This window comes from Pseudonaja textilis, chromosome 16, assembly GCF_049901715.1.
Source record: "Pseudonaja textilis isolate UNSWEBS1 chromosome 16, rPseTex1.2, whole genome shotgun sequence".
Taxonomy (NCBI): Eukaryota; Metazoa; Chordata; class Lepidosauria; order Squamata; family Elapidae; genus Pseudonaja; species Pseudonaja textilis.
The window spans coordinates 5,320,848-5,334,835 of NC_142005.1; the positions used below are offsets into that span (position 1 = coordinate 5,320,848).

The 13,988-nt window shown below is 46.4% G+C and overlaps 1 protein-coding gene across 2 annotated transcripts; it reads left to right on the forward strand.

The window, feature by feature from the left end:
• The first annotated feature begins 4,399 nt into the window (after positions 1-4,399).
• VSIG8 (V-set and immunoglobulin domain containing 8) lies at positions 4,400-11,283 on the forward strand. 2 transcript variants are annotated; one of them, XM_087914192.1, is made up of 7 exons: positions 4,400-4,545; positions 5,288-5,463; positions 6,622-6,937; positions 7,031-7,195; positions 7,989-8,105; positions 8,980-9,115; positions 10,431-11,283. In XM_087914192.1, exons 1-7 carry the CDS (start codon positions 4,497-4,499, stop codon positions 10,870-10,872), a joined length of 1,401 nt encoding a protein of 466 aa, XP_087770318.1. In that variant the 5' UTR covers positions 4,400-4,496; the 3' UTR covers positions 10,873-11,283. The 2 variants fall into 2 exon arrangements, with proteins under 2 accessions (XP_087770318.1, XP_087770317.1); XM_087914191.1 differs by having other exon boundaries at positions 4,404-4,545; positions 6,595-6,937; positions 10,431-11,280.
• Positions 11,284-13,988: the final 2,705 nt, after the last annotated feature.

The following is a 13,988-nucleotide window of genomic DNA, read 5'->3' on the forward strand; positions in this document are numbered from 1 at the left end:
GAGTGGAAGCCCACTCCTCTTAAAGCAGGCTGGCTGGGGATTCTGGGAGTTGAAGCCCACCCCTCTTAAAGCAGGCTGGCTAGAGGATTCTGGGATTGGAAGCCCACTCCTCTTAAAGCAGGCTGGCTGTGGGATTCTGGGAGTCGAAGCCCACCCTCTTAAATCATGCTAGCTAGAGGATTCTGGGAGTGGAAGCCCACCCCTCTTAAAGCAGGCTGGCTGGGGGATTCTGGGAGTCGAAGCCCACCCTCTTATATCATGCTAGCTAGAGGATCCTGGGAGTGGAAGCCCACTCCTCTTAAAGCAGGCTGGCTGGGGGATTCTGGGAGTCAAAGCCCACTCCTCTTAAAGCAGGCTGGCTGGGGGATTCTGGGAGTCAAAGCCCACCCATCTTAAAGGATACGGGCTGGGTGATTCTGGGAGTTGAAGTTCACCTGTCTTAAAGCTTTCTGACTGGGGATTCTGGGAGTCAAAGCCCACTCCTCTTAAATCATGCTGGCTAGAGGATTCTGGGAGTGGAAGCCCACTCCTCTTAAAGCAGGCTGGCTGGGGGATTCTGGGAGTTGAAGCCCACCCTCTTAAAGCAGGCTGGCTAGAGGATTCTGGGATTGGAAGCCCACTCCTCTTAAAGCAGGCTGGCTGTGGGATTCTGGGAGTCGAAGCCCACCCTCTTAAATCATGCTAGCTAGAGGATTCTGGGAGTGGAAGCCCACCCCTCTTAAAGCAGGCTGGCTGGGGGATTCTGGGAGTCGAAGCCCACCCCTCTTAAATCATGCTAGCTAGAGGATCCTGGGAGTGGAAGCCCACTCCTCTTAAAGCAGGCTGGCTGGGGGATTCTGGGAGTCAAAGCCCACTCCTCTTAAAGCAGGCTGGCTGGGGGATTCTGGGATTGGAAGCCCACTCCTCTTAAAGCAGGCTGGCTGGGGGATTCTGGGAGTCAAAGCCCACCCATCTTAAAGGATACGGGCTGGGTGATTCTGGGAGTTGAAGTTCACCTGTCTTAAAGCTTTCTGACTGGGGATTCTGGGAGTCAAAGCCCACTCCTCTTAAATCATGCTGGCTAGAGGATTCTGGGAGTGGAAGCCCACTCCTCTTAAAGCAGGCTGGCTGGGGATTCTGGGAGTTGAAGCCCACCCCTCTTAAAGCAGGCTGGCTAGAGGATTCTGGGAGTTGAAGCCCACTCCTCTTAAAGCAGGCTGGCTGGGGGATTCTGGGAGTTGAAGCCCACCCTCTTAAAGCAGGCTGGCTAGAGGATTCTGGGAGTCGAAGCCCACCCTCTTAAAGCAGGCTGGCTGGGGGATTCTGGGAGTTGAAGCCCACCTCTTAAAGCAGGCTGGCTAGAGGATTCTGGGAGTCGAAGCCCACCCCTCTTAAAGCAGGCTGGCTGGGGGATTCTGGGAGTTGAAGTTCACCTGTCTTAAAGCTTTCTGACTGGGGGATTCTGGGAGCCAAAGCCCACTGCTCTTAAAGCAATTGTGCTAAATCAACAGACCGTCACCCCCTGATCCTGAGGAATAAAGACTACAGCCATTCCGCTGCAGCCAGTTAAACAGCATGAAGATTTAGGCCGTTTATTTTAATTAAAATAATCCAATGAACATCATAACAGGTCACGGTGAGTCAAAACCAACACCAAAGGGAATATAACAACTAACCCAAATTACGAAGGGCCCTTGTATTGATTTCTAAGTTGTGCATTTGTTCCGTATCCTGTTTATAATACAGGTTGTCCTCGACTTATGACCGCGTTTGAGGCAGGAATTGCAGTCATTCAGACGTAGCAGTTGTTAAGCGGAGCCACCTTGTCATTGCACCTGAGTTTACAACCTTTTTCTGCAGCGGTCATTAAACGAACCCTTCATTCTGGAACGAACCCCTGTTTTTCTTTCACAGGTGGGGTGGGTTTTTTTTGCTGGAAAAAAGACATAAATGTCAAAAATGCACATCCCCCCCCCAATTCTTAAGTGACTGCAGGATGTTGCAAACGGTCATAAATAAGGGTCAGAATCTGGTCATTGAGCAGGACTTTCTGCAGCTAAAGTTGTAAATGCCCCAAGGTCTTTGCATTTTTTAATTTTATTTTTTTTGGTGTTTTGCTGCCAATTTTGGTGCCGAAGTTTGCAAAAGTTTGTTTGGCTTGCTGGGGGGAAAAACAGTTTCCTTTTCTGCAGATTCCTCAGCCACCTCCACCCGTCCTGCTCAGCCACTTTCCTGGGGCAGCACCCAGGCTGGGTTGTTACAAGCCGGGCATTAATTGTGGGTTCTAGAACGGATGGCAGGGATCATATCCTGCCCGTTGTAGACACCGGGACAGTCATGGCCTCTCCCTGGTGAGCCCGAAATGAGACTCTGGAGAGGTTGGGGGTGAGGTGGGGTCACAGCCACCTGCTGGCAGGTGCCAGCTCACCTCCTTCCTTTCCTGCTTCCTCTTCCTCTTCCCCACCCTCCTTTCCCACATTCTCCTCTTCTGCTGCTGCTGCTGCTTTCACTTTTTATTTATCTTTTTGCCAATCTTCACCTCTCTCTTCCCTTTCTTCTCTTCCTCCCTCCCTCCCTTCCCTTTCTCTTGACTTCTTTCCTTCTCTTTTCCTTCTTTCCTTCCTTCCATCCATCCAACCAACCTTTTCTCCTTCCTCCTTTCCTTCTCTTGACTTCCTTCCTTCACTCTTTTCCTTCCTTCCTTCTCTTTCTCTTGACTTCTTTCCTTCTCTTTTCCTTCTTTCCTTCCTTCCATCCAATCTTCTCTCCGTCCTCCTTTCCCCCATTTTCTTTCTCTTGACTTCTCTTGACTTCCTTCCTTCACTATCTGTTCCTTCCTTCTCTTTGTCTTGACTTATTTCCTTCTCTTTTCCTTCTTTCCTTCCTTCCATCCATCCAACCTTCTCTCCTTCCTCCTTTCCTCCCTTCTCTTTCTCTTAACTTCTCTTGACTTCCTTCCTTCACTATCTTTTCCTTCCTTCACTATCCCTCCCTCCCTCCCTCCCTCCCTCCCTTCCTTCCCTTCCCTTCCCTTCCCTTCCTTCCCTTCCCTTCCCTTCCCCTCTTCCTTCCTCCTTTCCTTTCCATTTCTTTATTTTCCTTCCTTCCTTCCTTCCTTCCTTCCTTCCTTCCTTCCTTCCTTCCTTCCTTCCTTCCTTCCTTCCTTCCTTCCTTCCTTCCTTCCTCCCTCTTCCCTTTCTCACTCCTCCTCCTCTCCTCCTTCCTCTTCTTCTCCCTTCTCCCTCCCTTCCTTGTCTTCCTCCTCCTCAAGTTCATGTCATCTTAGCTGGGGGGGCGGGTCGTCCTTCCTTTGATCTCCACACACCATCCCAGTGAGGTAGGCTAGAGAGCGGGAGGGAGACAGGCCTGATGTCCGAGTTTTCATACCTGAGGGGAGACTACACTCTGGGTCTCTCTGGCCTATGGCTGCCCCCTGGACCGGCTCCCAAGGTTCTCACTGCTCCCCCTGCCGCAATGGCAGGCAATGCCTCTCCCTGCCCCTGCCCCTACCTCTTCCCCTCCACCCCACAAGGGGGGTTTGCCTAGAGACAGTAGCTTTGCTTGGGGGACCTTCAGATAACAGATAATCAGAGTTGGAAGGGACCTTGGAGGTCATCTAGTCCAACCCTCTGCCCAAGCGTTGAGACCCAATACCATTTCTGACAAATGGCAGTCCGATCTCTTCTTGAAAGACCTAGAAGGAACGAGGCTGGCTGGGCATGAAAGGAACTGTAATCCTCTTAAGTTTTAACAGAGATTAAAAGAGTTGGAAGGGACCTTGTGGATCATCTAGTCCAACCCCAACCTCCTCACCCAAGCAGGAGACCCTAGACCATTTCTGACAGATAGGAGTCCAGCCTCTTCTTGAAAGCTTCCAGGGATGAAGGTCCCACAACTTCCAAAGGCAACTTGTGTTCCATTGCATATAGAATAATAACAGAGTTGGAAGGGACCTTGTAGGTCATCTAGTCCAACCCCCTCGGGCCAAGCAGGAGACCCTCTACCATTTACATTTCACATTTACATTTGATTTGATTTGTCAATCGCTTACAAGATACAGGTATAAGAATAAATATAGTTTTGAATACATGAGATAGATAAGAAAAATAATTTCTGTGAGGAAGCATGGAAGAGGTTTCAGCCTCGTGTGTGTGGACTGGGGTGGGTGGGCTGGATGACCTCCAAGGGCCCCGTCTTTGCAATCAAAAGCAAAGCTGAAACGAAGCGTCCCTTCTCCTCGGCCCCCGGGGGCATCCATTCCTCTCCTCAGCCCCAAGGGACACCCGCTTGTCCTTTGACGGCTGAATAAGAACCTGACTGGCAGGGCGGGTGGGCGGCGGCTGTGCCAATTCACCCTGGCGTGGCAGTTCCTGAATTCACCCCAAAGGCATCTAAAGGGGCAGGGAGAGGCCAGGCCCGCGGCATCAAAAGCTCGGCTGCCCCGGCTTCTGCCCAGTCTGGAAGAGAGACGTTTTCTCGCTCTCTCTTTCTTGAATCTGCCAAGCCCAGCCTGGAGCATGACTGGAATTCAAGCCCTGAGGTTTTTCCTTCTCTGCCTGGCACCAGGTAAGGCTGGCATCGTCCGTCCTTGGCTGGCAGCAAAAGGCATCCCCCTTCCCAGGTGGCTTTCCCTGGCTGGGGAGAAGTTTGGAGAAGCTGTCGGTTGGGAAATGGGGGTGCTTCTGAACCTGTAGACTTTCGAGTTTTTGGGGTTTGTGTGTGTGTGTCTGTGTGTGTGTGTGTGTGTGTGTGTGTGTGGGGGATGGAGATTAGTTTTGGTAAAGGCAAGAGAGAATAATGAGCCAAAAGTAATTACTAAGGAGAGGAAAGGGAAGAAAGGAAGGAAAAGCAAAGACAAAAGTGAGGAAAGGAAGGAGGGAAGAAAGAAAGAAGAAAAGAAAGAGGAAAAAGAAAGAGACAGAAAGAAGAAAGGAAGGAAGGAAGGAAGGAGGCAAAAAGAAAGAAAGATAGGAGGAACAAAAGAAGGAAGGAAGGAAAAGGAAAAAGAAAAAAGGCAAAAGGAAGGAAGGAAGAAGGCAAAAAGAAAAAGAAAGGAAGGAAAGAAGGAAGAAAAAAAAGAAAGCAAACAGAGGGAGGGAAGAAAGGAAAGGAAAGGAAAGGAAAGGAAAGGAAAGGAAAGGAAAGGAAAGGAAAGGAAAGGAAAGGAAAGGAGTTTCCTGGGTGTAGGCATTCATCTCTCTGCTGGAATATTTTTGGGGAAATTCTCCAAATTATTTTGTGCAGTGACTTAGTCTCCGGTGCCGGACAAGCAAGTTAAGACCCGTCTCTCTTTGCTTTGACAATTCAGCTCTTTCACCTGCTGTGAAGATCAATGCCAAAGGCCGAGAGATCATCTACCTGGCCAAGGGGGAGTCGGTGAAGTTGGGGTGTCCATTTGAGCTGGAACCCCAAGATGATGGCCCCAATGACTTGGATATTGAGTGGACACAGATGAATGCTGATCCCACCAATTTGGACAATGTGGTGAGTTTGCTGAGGCCATCCAGACTCAATACTTATTCCAATGTTTCTAAACTTTAGCAACTTTAAGATGGGTGGACTACAACTCCCAGAATCCCCCACCCATCTTGAAGTTGCCAAGCTTGAAAAAATTCTGTTCAAAGTTTCAAACTCTTGTCTTAAAGATGGAACCTTCTTAAAGCTATTTGTTTTTTTAATAAAACAGAAGTATTAACCAAGAATCCAGGGGAGAATTGTATCATAATTAATGTCTATTTGTTCATCTTATTGGTAATTTGTAAGCTGCTGACCGACCTGATTTTAAAACCTTTCTTATGGCGGTCGTTAAATGAACCAATGGTTCGCTAGGGTTGTGCTTTTTCCAAAATCCATAAGTGCATGCGGCTTTTTGGCAAAACTGGCAGAAAACAGGGTCATGTGACCACAGGATGATGCCAACGGCCGTCAACGAACCTAATATGCCGAATTTACCTCCAGAGCTTGGTCACATGACTGCTTAACAGATTAAGAGAGTTGGAAGGGACCTTGTTGGTCATCTAGTCCACCTCCCGCCCAAGCAGGAGACTCTACGCCATTTCTGGAGTTGTCTCTTCTTGAAAGCTTCCCGTGATGAAGCTCCCACAACTGCAGAAGGCTTCCGACCATCAGAACTTCAAACCCGAGTCCTTAAGTTCCCTTTTTTGGGGGCCAGTCGTAATTCGAGGACTACCTGTGTACCCTTTTGGAAGACTTCGTCCTAATTAAGTTGCCTTCCCCAAGTCTTATTGGGAAAATTAATTAGATGATTTCATGCCTGATTCTGGGTGCTGGGTTTTAAGCTTGCTTGATCAGAGTTTGCAAAGCCGACAAAGAAAAAATGAATCAAAGCTAATCATTAAAATAAACAAACTTTATTTCTCCAGTTTTGAATCGGTGAGGAAAGTAGCACCACAATAATTCTTTATTTCTGCAGTTTTGGATTGGAGGACGATAGTAGCACGATATTTGCAGACTTGCGGTCCAATTTCCAGATCAAAAGAGAGAGATTGAATCCAGCCAGTCTGCAAAAACACCGCCAACAGATCCCATTTCTCCTTAAGCCAATCAGAAACCTCTCTCTCTCTCTCTCTCTTTTTGTTTTTTTGATCCAACCAGTGCTGTTCTCTGCTTCCTGCCCATCAGATCCTAAGCTATCAAGGCCAGCAAGTGATCCACCCTGGACACCCATATTTGCATCCCAGGGGAGGGTCAGGAAACCAAGATGCCGGCCGCTTTAGTAACCCAGGATTTCAGCAGAGTGAAGGTGGTCAGCGGTTTGGGTCGGTTGACGATTGCTGCCATGGCTTACAACAGCGGGTCAACTTCGCCCTCCCGGATCCAAGCAAGTACGACGCCTCCATCAATCTCCAAAATGTTCAGATCTCTGACTCGGCCACCTACGAGTGTAAAGTGAAGAAGACCTCCGTAGCCACCCGGAAAGTGACCGTCAGGGTGCTTGGTGAGTGAGTGGTGACGACTGGACACGGGCAGAGCTCCGTGAGGCTGACAATCCTTTTGCTAAGCGACACCCTGTTTTTCGTCCTTCTTCCAGAGAAACCCTCGACGCCGCATTGTTCCATCTCGGGCAAGGTTTTCCTCGGCAACGAAATCACCCTCCGTTGCGCCTCTCAAGCCGGCACTCCTCCCCTCATGTACCGCTGGACCAAAATGGCAGATTACCCCCTCGAGAGTGAGCTGCCTGAAAATACCATGGCAGGTAAGGTTAAACTGAAGGAGCGCCCCAAAATTTGGTGTGACGGGGTGCCAGAAGTCTCCTTGGAAAGGGAGGGAGAGGAAAAAGCCCAGGGGCGAGAGAAAAAACACACGACGAAACTGATTTGTTGAAAACTTTCCATGCATACGTTTAAAATCCCTGGGTGCTCCGGGATGTGCTGGACTCCAATTCCCACCTGCACCTGGTCTGAACATGAAATTGTGCTTTAACACCCATCTAAAGGGCGACAGGTGAGAGAGTAAGCGGGCTGAGGAGAGCCAATTGGTGATTAAAGGAGAAATAATATTTGCCGCCAGTTCTGGTTCTTTATTCCTTTTCCTTCATCGTTTCCTTATATTTTTTGGTTTGGTTTTATTGTGTAGCACACAGAGTCAGTTTGGAGTTGGGATGGTGTCTAAAATGGAATGAATATTTTTTTTTTTAAAGAAGGAGAGGCAAAAAATAAAGGAAACTTCTGGGATAGATGGATGGAGAGAGGGATGAATGGATGGGTGAATTGTTGATGGCTGAATGGATGGACTGGTATGTGGATGAATAAGTGGATGATGCGATACATGATGGATGGATGGATGGATGGATAGATGGATAGATGGATAGATGGATGGATGGATAGATGGATAGATGGATGGATGGATTGATGGATAGATGGATAAAGAGATAAAACAGGTTGTTTGATAGATGGAAGGATGAATGAGTAGAGGATAGAATGGACAGACAGACAGACAGACAGACAGACATACTCTTACATCTTTCCTGGCTTTTCTCTCCTCGGAAGGTTCCAGTCCTGGAGATCTGGTCATTCGCAATGTATCACCTAACCATTTTGGGATTTACCAGTGCATCGTCTCCAACAAAGTCGGGTCAGCTCGATGCACATTAGAGGTCTCGCATGGTAAGTGAAAAGCCATTTGCTATCTATTTCTCAAGTCCCAGGCTTGAGGGAGGAAGGAAGAAAAGAAGGAAGGAAAGAAGAAAAGAAAAGAAAAGAAAAGAAAAGAGAGAAGGAAAGAAAAGCAAAATGGAAGGAAGGGAAGAAAAAGAAGGAAATCAGAAAGAAAGAAGGAAGGAAGGAGAAGGAAGGAGAGAAGTGAGGAGGGAGAAGGAAAGAAAGAAGGGAAAGAAAGAAGGAAGAAGAAAAGGAAGGAAAAGAGAGAAGGAAGGGAAAGCAAAATGGAAGAAAAGGAAAGAAAAAGAAGGAAAAGAAAAGAGGCAAGAAGAAAAGAAAGGAAGGAGAGAGGTGAAGAGGGAGGAGGAAGGGGAAGGAAGGAAAGGAAGAAGGAAAGAAAGAGAGGAGGAAGGAAAAGCAAAATGGAAGGAAGGAAGGAAAGAAAAAGAGGAAAAGAGAAAAGGAAGGAAAGAAGGAAGGAAGGAGAGAGGTGAAGAGGGAGGAGGAAAGGGGAGGAAGGAAAGGAAGAAGGAAAGAAAAGAGAGAAGGAAGGAAAAGCAAAATGGAAGGAAGGAAGGAAAGAAAAAGAAGAAAAGAAAAAAGGAAGGAAAGAAGGAAGGAAGGAAGGAAGGAGAGAGGTGAAAATGGAGGGAGGGAGGGGAGGAAGGAAGGGAGGAGTGGAAGTCTTCAGACACGAGGAAACCACCACCACATTCTCTAGAAAAATATCCGGATCCCAGCTAAGTTAGGAAATCTAGCCAGCATCTTTCACCATGATCCGTGGTCAAGATCCTTGGCACAAGCCAGCTCCTTCCAGCCAATAGCACCTCACTTTGGGTGTCCTCATCTTCCTCTCTCTCTCCTCCTCCTCTTCCTCCAGATTCTCCCCTTCTGACCATCATCGTGGGGGCTGTGCTGGGCTCGCTGCTTTTCCTGGTGTTGCTCATCTGTCTCATTGTCTGTCTTGTCCGCTGTTGCAAGAAGAAGCGCAGCCAGAAGGAATCCAACCAAATCAGGTGAGGAGGGGGGGGGGAGGCCAGCGAGGGAGGGAGGGAGGGGGAGAGGAAGAGAGGGAGGGGTTTGGGGGGGAGAGCACCTCACGTGCCTTCTCCGGGCCCTGGGAGACTGAATGAATGAGGCTGTGATCACGGTGCCATCGGTCCATCCAGAGCGTGGGTGTGACTTGTAGCGTCTCTTCCAAGAATCTTTTTATTTATTTTATAAAATAAGACCCTGGAATCTCAAACTTCTGGTCTTTACTGGATTGTAACCTCTCTTCCAAGGGTTCGGAACTAACTTCCCTTCCTCCCTTCCTTCCTTCTTTCCTTCCCTCGCCCTTTCCCTCTTTTTTCTTTCCTTTCACAAAATGCCTTATTCTTCTTTTCTCCTCCTTTCCTTCTTTTCCTCCTTCTCTTTCACACAGAAATTTCCCCCTTCCTTCCCCCCTCCCTCCTTTCTTTCTTTCCTTTCTCTCCCTCCCTTCACAAAATCCCTTCTTTCCTTCTCCTTTCCTTCTTTCCCTCCTTCTCTTTCACACAAAATTCTCCTGCTTCCTTCTTGTCTTTCTTCTCTCTTTTTTTTCACACACAATTTTCCTTCCTTTTTTCTTCCTTCCTTCATCTCTTCCTCCCTCTCTCCTTCCCACCCCTTTTCTCCTTTCCTTTCACAAAATTCCTTCCTTCTTTTCTTTATTCTTCTTCTTCTTTCCTTCCTTTTCTCAGAGAAATGTTCTCTTTCCTTCCTCCCTTCCTTCCTTCCTTCCTTCCTTCCTTCCTTCCTTCTTCTTTCCTTCCTTCTTTCTTTCTTTCTTTCTTTCTTTCTTTCTTTCTTTCTTTCTTTCTTTCTTTCTTTCTTTCTTTCTCTTCCTTCTTCCTTCCTTCCTTCCTTCCTTCCTTCCTTCCTTCCTTCTTTCCTTCCTCCCTTCCTTCTCTTCCCCCTTACTTCCTCCCTTCCTCCTTTCCTTTGCCTTTCTTTATTTTCCTTCCTTCCTTCCTTCCTTCCTTCCTTCCTTCCTTCCTTCCTTCCTTCCTTCCTTCCTTCCCTTTTTACTCTAACATTTCTTCCACTTCCTTCCTCAACTGAGGAGAACCAGCAGAACTTAGGTAGCCATCTCTGCAGGATGCTTTAATTTAAATTCTTTAGCAGAGGACAGACTGGATGGCCTCAGGGATTCCAGATTGCTTCCAACTCCAGGACTCGTAAGAGTGCCCAAAACCTCTTTTAAGGCTGCCCTTTGCGCCACCTCTCTCTTTCTTTCCCGGCGGGGCTTCCTTGGAAACAGACCCTAAAACGGCACAGAGGAGAGAGTAAGATTTCTGCTTCCCCTTCCAGAGTAGACACCGCTGCCCCCAGGCCCAGACCGGACAGCCGCAACAGCAGCCTGCGATCCGTCTTGGGGTACATCCCCCATAACATCAGCTTCATGCAATGCCGGAAATACGAGTCTCCCCGGGAACAAGAAGGGGTCGAGATGGTCTCTGCGAATCGGGACCCAGAGCTGAGTCCGAATTCCTGCGCCTCGCCCCCGGCCAGCGGCCATCCTTCCATGGTCACCACCAAGGCCCGCGTTCATTACGACCCCAGTGGGCCTTCCTACAGCCACGCGAAATCGGCCGCCTCGGCGTCTTCTCAACCTCCGTGCCACGAGAGCCCCAATTCAGATTCTCCCACTTGTGACCGGGACGCAAGCCACGGAAAACGGAGCCACCCGGGACAATTTGGAGGTGTTCCTGTAATGATTCCGGCCAAAACCCGCGATGGGCTCGTCATTTAAATGTCCTGCTATTTTTTTTTTCTTATCCCCCTGAACTTTTTTGCAAATGGCGGGGGCGGAGTTCCAAAATGCCAGGGATCTAATCTTGGAGCCGGTTATTATTATTTTTTAAAATGCAATAATTTGTTGTTTTCCAACCTGCTGCCTGCAGACTACAATGCCACACAGACAAAGCCTACATACATACATACATACATACATACATACATACATACATATATGATGAACACAATACAGAAGCCTGATGATGGCAGATGAGATTCTGCCGAAACGTTGCTACAACTTTAAAAGCACAACTACAATGACATGGGAAAATACCCGAACAAAGCTGAATGCCATACATATAAATACCCACGAAAACTTAAGAAATATATATATGTATATGTATATGTATATATTATACAGTGTGTGTGTGTGTGTGTGTAGATAGATAGATAGATAGATAGATAGATAGATAGATAGATAGATAGATAGATAGATATAGATATATAATATATATGTGTATATGTAATATATATATATATATATATATATGATATATATATGTATGATATATAGATATATATGTATGTATGTATATGTATATGTATATGTATATATATATATTATACAGTGTGTGTGTGTGTGTATATATATATAGATATATAGATAGATATAGATATATAATATATATATGTATATGTAATGTAATATATGTATATATGTATATGTAATATATATACATATATATATGATATATATGTATATGTATGATATATAGATATATATGTATGTATACACACACACACACACACACACACACACACACATATATAAATCATCAGGAGCCTTATCCAAACACCAAATTGCAAAAGACGAGCACAATTCTTGCAATTTATGATACGTTTTATTTATTTTTCCTCCGGGCATGGAGGAACATTTCCGTTTTTGGTTTTTCCCACCTTTTATTCGCTTTTACTTGAACTGGCCCCACCTTTTAAAGAAGAATAGCAATAGCAGTAGCACTTAAACTTATATACCGCTTTCCAGTGCTTTCCAGCCCTCTCTAAGCGGTTTTACAGAGTCCGCTTTTTGTTCCCCCAACGATCTGGATCCTCATTTTACCCACCTCGGAAGGACGGAAGGCTGAGTCAACCTGGAGCCTGGTGAGATTTGATCTGCCAAATTGCAGGCAGCCGGCAGTCAGCAGAAGTAGCCTGCAGTAATGCACTCTAACCACTGCGCCACAGAGGCTCTTGGATGCAAACCAAAGGCAGCATTTTATTACAATCTCTCGAACTGTCCGCCAGGTGTTCAGATTCGGTATTTTTTTGTCTGCCTATCTGTCAGGATTCCAGCAATTTATGAATTGACACTATCAAGTTTTTCCCAAGGAAAGAAGAAGGAGGAGGAGGAGGAGGGGGGAGGATTTGGCTCTTCTGAATTGGAGAATTTGAGTTTTTGAATTTGGGAAAACTTAGGTTACTATTGTTTTGGTTTTTTTTCCTCCTCAAAATGTGGACGCTTTGAACTCCGCCTTCGGCCTCGCTGCAAGATTATTTATTTAATTATACCTGGCATGATCCAGGCCGTGATTGACAGGCTGCCTAGCTGTAGAGTGAGTTTTCATCTTGTGGAACGTAAAATACGTCATTTGTTAACACTTTGCTGTCGGAAGGAAAAGGCATAGAATTCTCTTAATAAACAAGATATTCTTACCAAAATGACTCAGGTCCTGTTTTTTCTACAAATGGCCAATTAAACATCCGCCGAGGATTTAAAAGGGCAGTGGCGTGTCAAGTTTCTTCCTGGCTTGTTTGTATATAGTCCTTAACTTATGACCACAAGTGAGTGAACCCAAAATTTAAGCGAGACAGTAATTAATTGAAATCTGCCCCATCTGACGACTATTCTTGCCTCGGTCCTTAAGTGAACTCCTTCAAGTTGTTAAATTAGTCACCTGGTTGTTAAATGAACCTGGCTTATCCACTGACTTTGCTGAAGGTCGCAAAAGGGGATCATGTGACCTTGGGACACTACGACCGTCATAAATGTGAACCAAGCCTCTTAATTTTGATCACGAGGATGGTGCCAATGTCACGTGATCTGCAACGGTTGTAAGTGTGAAAAATGGACCTAAGTCGCTCTTTTCACTGCCCTTGTAACTTTGAACAGTCGCTAAATGAACCTCCGTAAGTTGAGGACTACCTGTACTGAAAAAAGTGACTTATGGCCGCTTTTCAGATTTACGACCGTTGCAGCATCCCATGCGACCAACATTTGGGCGTTTTGGTCTAATCTGAACGTGGAAGGGTTGGTTTGTTGGTTTGTTTGGTGACAAAACGAGCGAATCTCTCATGACGGCTTGCAATTCAGGTTTATTATGTGAATCAGAAAGTGGGTCAGTTCTCTGCTTTGAGAACTCAGCCTGTTGTCAACCTCGGGAGTTTCTCCGGCAGGCCAGCTCATTAGGTGAGCATTTCCTTGGAGGAAAACAAAATCCAGACTTTCAGGGTGTCCTTGATTTACGACAGTTCATTTATCAAACATCCAAAGTTACGAAAAAAGCGACTTGGAACCGTTTTTCACACTTACGACCGTTCGCAGACCCCTGTGTTCACGGGATCAAAATTCAGGCGCTTGGTAGCTGACCTGTATGAATGATGGCTACAGGGTCATAAATCACTTTTTGCAGTATAGGTAGTCCTTGACTTATAACAATTCAGTTTAGTGACAATTCAAAGTTACAACGGCACTGAAAAAAGGGATTTAGGTTAAGACGGTTTTTTGCAGTTATGACATTGGCCGCATCCTCGCGATGATGTGATCAAACTTCAGGTGCTTGGCAAGTGGTTCACATTTATGACGGTCTCAGCATCCCATGATCTCCTTTTGCGACCTTCCAACAAGCAAAGTCAATGGTGTGGGGAGGGAATATGGATTCACTTAATGACCGTGTGACTAAGTTAACAGCTGCAGGGATTCACTTAACAACGGTGGCAAGACGGTTTGTAAAATTGACTGAATGAACGTCTCACTTAACGGGGGAAATGTTGGGCTCAGTTGTGGTTGTAAGGCCGAGAACTATCTGTAGTGCTGTAGCTTCAAACGGACGCTAAACGAACGGTTGTAAAATG